Below are 7,128 nucleotides of genomic sequence, written 5' to 3' on the forward strand. Positions count from 1 at the left end.
AATTAGATTTGTTTAAAACATGGGTCGAGCTTGAGCTCACCCTAACCCATTTTCTAAGTTTTCAATATATTATATTATGTAATTTATAATCCATAAAATTAAATTTATAGTAATATATAATTATATAATGTAAATATTATAAAAAATAAGTTGCCTATGTAAAACTTTTAATAAATAAAAATATATATTAAATATTAAATTAAAATAATATAAATATTTTTAAATAATTGTAAAAGATAATATAGGTGGACCTAAAATGGATTTGGGTTAACTAATAATTAATATGGACAAAATTGAATAAAATTTTATACTCATATTTTAGGTCTGATTGGACTTGGACAAGTATAAAATGTGTAAGTATTACACTTAAGTCTAGCTTGGTCTATGAAAACTTCTATAATTCTAGAGAGGAAGAAGAGCTCTTGATCCCAAAAATGATAAAATTACTATTAAATTCTTATAGATATTGTAAAATTGGGAACTAATATACGACAATTTTAATTTTCCAAAAATTTATAATCCAATTCTCCCCTCTCTAGGTTTTTTATTTTTTATTTTTGATTTTGACTTTGCGTTCGCTATTAAAAAGGACTCACTGAAAAAAGAAACCTATGAACATATTTTCTCTCTCTTCATCTTCAAACATGTAGCACACCCTTTTCTTTACATTTTCTCTACTTACTTTCCCGGTAACCAAACAGGGAAGAGTCGTATGCTTTCATTGCTCCTATTTAAGTATTCAACTTTAAAAAGTTTGAAGAAAAACAAGGAAAAAGGTGGATATTATTAATTCACATGATCTTACTAATTATGTATATATCTTTGAAGTGTAGAATTTATACAATAAAAAAGTGCATTATAAAAATAATGTTGGAATCTATACTTATGATTTCATAACCCAACAAACTTATGTGACCATGTTTGGGACATAACTGATTATTGTGTTTCATTTGAACAAACTTGTAAGAATATATTTCTTGTGACACTAATGAATGAGGCACTGTTGGGGGGTGAGAATCATGAGAAGAAACCCTAATCAAGTTTCGGAGACATGTTCCGTCCGATGTCGATAAGATTAATGGCTCGACGGTGATAACATCTCGTAAACGTTTCATCAATAAAATCTCATTATCTTGATTGTCAAATCCTTCCAATTTAACCACTTTGAGATGCTGTAATTTTGTGCAGCTCCTCAGGGGCGTAGCATGGGCCCCGGCCCCCCCTAAAATAGAAAATTTCATTTTAGGCCCTTGAAATTTTTTAAAAATTTTAAATTAGTAAAGGTAAAATTGCACTTTGGCCCCCCTAAAATTATAAAAATTCAATTTAATCCTTTACAAATTATAAAAATATAAACTATAAAAAATTAAAATATCATCCGGCCCCCTTAAAAAAAATTTCTGACTTCGCCCCTGCATCTGCTCACTTGCTTGTAACATTTAGTTGCATTTGGCATGACATAGCTATTGTGATCGATCTGCACAGGTAAGGATCAAAGTGAAAGGAAAGTTGCAGTGCTATGTCTAATTCATGATTAAATGAGTAATTTCACACACTCAAAGTGAAAGGAAAATTAAGCTTACAGTCACAAAGAGTAGCTCTAAGGAAGGACAAAGTTTTAAGAATGTGATTAAAGCATCACAATTGTAAAATCCCTTTGAATAATTATCGATCCACCATAGCTCCTTTAGTTTATAAAATTGGAAAAAAGATGATAGTGATGGACAAATTAATGCCTGTATTTGGAAAAAAAATTAATTACATTCAATAAAAAGAAAACATAATATAATATATTTTTAATTAATAGAGTTATCGATTTTGATATAAAAATGTTAAATTTAAGTGTTAAAATTTATTAGATGTCACCTTTTAAAGATTACTGCACGAATCAACTGAATTTAGTTTAGTATTTTTATTTCATTATAATCATGTTGGAAGTCACATAATTTGATAAAAAATAATTTATAAATTTCTGGACTCAAATCTTAAACTGATGTCAACCTCTTAGAGGTGAATGTATGAATCAATTAAACTAAATAGAATTTTTTTATTAGTTAGAACTAGAAACTAGAGTTGGAGAATTAGAGAACATACCTCAAAAGTCCATTTGCACAAGGTAAGAATTTCAGAATTCTTGATGGTCAGCAGCACTCGATCAAAATCACATGTTTTGAAGGTATTGAAAGCAGGGCCTTGCCTAGAATCAAGCATGGCATTTCCAAGGTTGAAATGAAACTCAGGCAGAAACCAAGGAAATTTCCCTCTATATAAAAAAGTCCTAAGTTTATAGGATCTAATATGGAGAGATTTTAAGTGTGGACAATCAAAGATGGTTAAGCTCAAAAGCTTTGTATCAGAATCAATGCTCATTGATTCCAATCCATGGCACCCAATGATTTTCAGGTTCTCAAGAAGCTGAAATTCCGAGACCATACACGAAACTGCTTCACTGCTAAGGTGGTTTACTGATATCAAATTAAGGGTCTTAATGAAAAAAGTAGAGGGAGTTGGCTGATGATCACTGAGATTTTGGGGGTTATTCAACTCAATTTGCCAACTAAAATGTGTTGGATTTTGCATGTTTTCAGCTGAGAAATGAAGGTGAAGCTTATTGTTAGGTGCAAGTATGGCCGATAAGAGACCGCGCGTATTCCCCGAAATGGAACCGAAATCTTCTGGTATTCCTTGTTGTATTGTGTTCATCAAAATTTGCAATGAACCCAGAAACTGCAGAGGGAACATCTTCTTTGGTGCCATGTTGAACCAATGGCAGGTTCCATAGAAATCTCCATCGGGTTGATAGGAAGATGGTTTGGATTGCAGATTCAAAGGGAAGTAGAGAAATTATGTGGAAAAGTAGTTCATCTGGTAAACTACTTATGAAATCTTCCATGACAACTCTCTACAGTACTCAAAATTGGAGATGTTGGAAGCCCCTATATTGCTTGATTGTCTTGGGTGATTTGCAAAAATGGAGATCAATTGCAAATCAATCTCAGTTGCTTTTCTGATTACTTTGAGCTTTTATATACAAGTTTCTTTATTGGGCTTGCTTAGTTTTAACCTTAGTCAAATTCAAAATTCACAAGCAACTTTGATTTCCATAGAAATTTCTACTTATGCTAAATAATTGGAAGGAAATGCCGTATCAAAGTGTTAATAATAACCAAACACTTACTCTTTGTCTTTTTTCTGTAAATTAGGATTTTACAAGAAATTATTAACCTTGAGTTTATAAAAAAATCATTTTTTCAATAATTTTCTTTATATTTCTTCTTTTTATCAAATTAATTTTAAATTTTCTAAGAAAAACTTGAGTTTTACTAGAGAATTGAGTTTTATTATTATAAGAAAACTCTCGTTTTCAATATTGATTATATTAATAAAACTTAGATGGTCTTTAAATTAAATAAAGGGTTAATATATAGTTTGCTCCTTAAATTTATTTAAAATATTTAGTTGGTACTTGAATTTTTTTATACTTAATTGATACTTGAACTTGTATTCCGTCACTTAGGTCGGTACCTCTGTACTAACACAATTAATTTATGCTGATATGATACTTATAACTAATCAATTGGTGACACGTTGTAATAGGCCCATTTTGCCCGGGCCCATAAAAAAATTAACTAAACCAGAACCAAAAGTAGAATAATAATAATAATAATAATAATAAAAAATAAAGTCATGAGCCAAATAAATTAAAAAGTCCAAGTCCTTTTACAAAAATAAAGGCCTAAAACACTAACCCAAAGTCCAATTTATTGGCCCAAACTAAAAAAAAAAAACCCTATTAACTTGAACCCAAAACAACCCAAATAAAATAGCACTCCACTAAGCCCAATCCTAGAATTGGTCCAAATGGCCCGTGCAGGGGAAGCCTCTGGAAACACCAGGTCACCAGATTGCTCCTCTCACGAACGGCCTCCCCACGAGTGATTTCTTCTCCGTACGCCTCCACGTCAACAGAACCTACGAGAAGGAAAAACAAACACAGCAAAAGGAATACACGAGAAGCAGCAAAATATAATGGAAAAATAGCAAAAAGAAAAAATAGATTTTTAAATTTGTATTTTTTCGGCTATAAAAGCCACCGAGTGTACCTGCAAATATTTACGCATACTGAAATACACCAAAAGGCCACCAAAATTCAAAGGTGATTTTCGATTTAAATCTCTGGATACTCTATTTTTTTTTCTGGTTTTCGTTCTTTTGGGTTTATCATTTTTATATTTGAAAGCAAATAAAAAGAAAAGAAAGAGGTTCTTACCTGGCAAATACGCCATAGATTTCCTTTTCACTTTGTTAAAATCGAAGCCAAGAGGAGATTTCAAGGCTGAAAAGTCATTCCCCAAGCTTGAACGTGTAGCTTGTTGTTTGGGGGGATGAGAATCAGCCAAATGAGGGAAAAATATGGGGCATTAGGGTTTTGATTCAATTGCTATAGGGAATGGCAAAAGGCCTTTCAATTTCTTTTAATTTTAGAACAAAATAAAACGGCGTCGTTTAAGGGAAGTAGATCCGCGTGCCGACCCGCTCCAAAACCTAGATCCGCGCATTTGCGCTTCAAATGGGAAAATTATGTGGCTAGTCCCTCCCCTTCGCGCCGATTTTCAATTGGCTTTTATTTTTACTTTATTTGTTTTTTAAAATTTCCCTAAAATTTGTGTGTTGTTGCGATTTAGACCACGCCTTAGAGCAGCGTTTTGAGATCTAGAATATTTCCAGATTTGGTCCTTGTGCATTTGCACACGTGGCGCGTTGGTCCTCTTTTTGATTATTTTATTTGTAAATTATCTCTTTTGTTTTAATTTGATTTTAATTAAGTTTTTTTAGATTCATTTCACAAGTCATTTTTTATTCTTGTTTACTTATTTGTATATTTTGAATTACCTTGGTAATTGTATTTTTTATATTGTAAATTTGTTTTTTATCATATCATTTTCACATTTTGTTACTATTTTATGTAAATGTTTTTTACACATTGTTATATATATAATTAATAATAAAGGTAATTTTAGTCTATGTATATTATTAATATTATGTTATTTCATACATACAACTGCTTTTCAATCTATTCACATATTTTAATATATATTTTGTTATTTAAAAGAAAATCCCACATGTTTTATACATTATTTAAATTATTATTATACACATACATATACATTGGTACATATTTTTTATCTATATGCATTACTAGATCCATATATTCTATACATATATATATTTTTCTTTGTATACATAATTATGTTTTTAAAATCTATTACATATATAACTTATAATAAAATTAATCTAATCTTATAATTCATATTTTTAAATTCCATGATTATTTTTGCATATAAATGGCTTATAAATCTATATATATATATATATATATTGTAAATCTATTATGTGTATAATTTATTTCCTAAAATATTATTTTGCATTCTTACTATCATTTCATATTTTATATATTATTTAAATTCTCCTTCATTGTATGTATATTGTCAATTTATATATATATATATAATATTTTTTAAATGTTTGGCATATTATTTGATTTAAATATCTTCTTTTGCAATATCAATTTTAAAAGAAAAATTAATTATTATATTTATATTCTTTATTTTTCTTATAAATTATTTCAAGTTCTAGCATATGTTATTTGCTCATCCATTATTTATAGAAATGATTTTTGTATCATATTGGTTTTATGTTGCTTGGTATTTCATGTGTTAATTGTTTTTATATCATTTCATGTACATTTGTTACACCACATTTATTCGTTTTATGTATTATTAAATTAATTGTTGTTCACCCATGCTTGTGAATTTGATTATATTTTGAATTAATTATATTTAATTGTTTGTTCGAAGGTTGGTCAAATAAAGTTTTGTTATCTTGATTCACTAATTATTGTATTTTATGCATGCATATTATCACATGTTTTTATTTTTTCTTTTTGGTTTACAAATATCGCTCTATAATTTCCAAGTCCTTAAAATCAATTATTCCATTTTATTTCAAGTAAATTAATATGTTTTGAGTTTACAAATCTTTTTAAAAATCCTAAAATAAGGCAATGTTCAGTATTTAAAAATTCGAGAAATCGTGCCCTACTGTGCTGGGTTTTGATTTTTCGTTGGACTAAATATTTGGACATCCTTTTGTAATTTTTGACCTAAGAGCTTTTGGAAATCAAAACTCAATCGTGTTCTCAAAAGTATAAAGGATCATGTCCTATCGTGTTGGATGTGATGCTTTATACCTTTGAAACGAGAAAGTTTTGACGACCAGCTTAAACCACTCAAATGTTTTAAAAGGAATTATATTTCAAATTTTTTGAAAAGACCCTAGACATAAGGACAACACTTAATCAATCTGGTACCAGTTTTTGGGCGTAGTGAGGGTGCTATTCCTTCCTTATACGTAACCGGCTCCCGAACCCATTTTTAAATTTACGTGGACCAAAATTGTTTTAAAATGTTTTATTAGGTGATCCAATCACGTCTAAACAAAAAGATTGGTGGTGACTCCACATTTTGTTTTAAAAGTTGATCCCCATTTTTTTCAGATATAAAAAACTAGTTTCGACACACGTGATAATGTTTCAAAATGCCACATGACATATATAAATTTCAAAATTAAAAAAACTTAAAAAATATAAATTAATTGTTTTTTTCCACATTTAGAATGAACCTAGGCAAAAAATTATATATTTTTAATTAATTTATTTAATTTCAAAGTTTAAAAAAAAGATTATTTATTTTCGGAACATGACTAACATACTGAAAAGCTGTCATGTATCACCACCAGATTAGCTATCAGTATCACGTCAATACAAACTAATGGTGTTAGTGTATATGCCAATTTGCACGACAAAATACAAGTTCAAGTACCAACTAGGTACAAAAAAATTTCAGTTACTAACTGAGTATTTTTGAACAAGTTCAGGGGATAAACTACATATTAATCCTATCATAAATTAACTACTCTTCTAAATCTCAAAAATTGCTGATTGAGCCTTTATCTTGATTGACATCAACAATGTTACTGTTATGAATTCGAATGTGCTAAACCGTTATGAAGAAATAGAGGGGGTGCACTTGCTTAAGAAACAAAAACTATGGCTAAAATGATGCTTGG

The 7,128-nt window shown here is 29.3% G+C and overlaps 1 protein-coding gene across 1 annotated transcript; it reads right to left on the reverse strand.

The window, feature by feature from the left end:
* Positions 1-674: 674 nt before the first annotated feature.
* On the reverse strand, positions 675-2,893 carry LOC108451312 (F-box protein At2g39490-like). Its single transcript, XM_053020344.1, is given in 6 exon segments — positions 675-727; positions 908-1,222; positions 1,438-1,477; positions 1,584-1,736; positions 2,095-2,652; positions 2,654-2,893. Coding segments are annotated over 6 exon segments (1,359 nt in total).
* Between the last annotated feature and the right edge of the window lie 4,235 nt (positions 2,894-7,128).

Source organism: Gossypium arboreum, chromosome 10 (genome assembly GCF_025698485.1).
Source record: "Gossypium arboreum isolate Shixiya-1 chromosome 10, ASM2569848v2, whole genome shotgun sequence".
NCBI lineage: Eukaryota > Viridiplantae > Streptophyta > Magnoliopsida > Malvales > Malvaceae > Gossypium > Gossypium arboreum.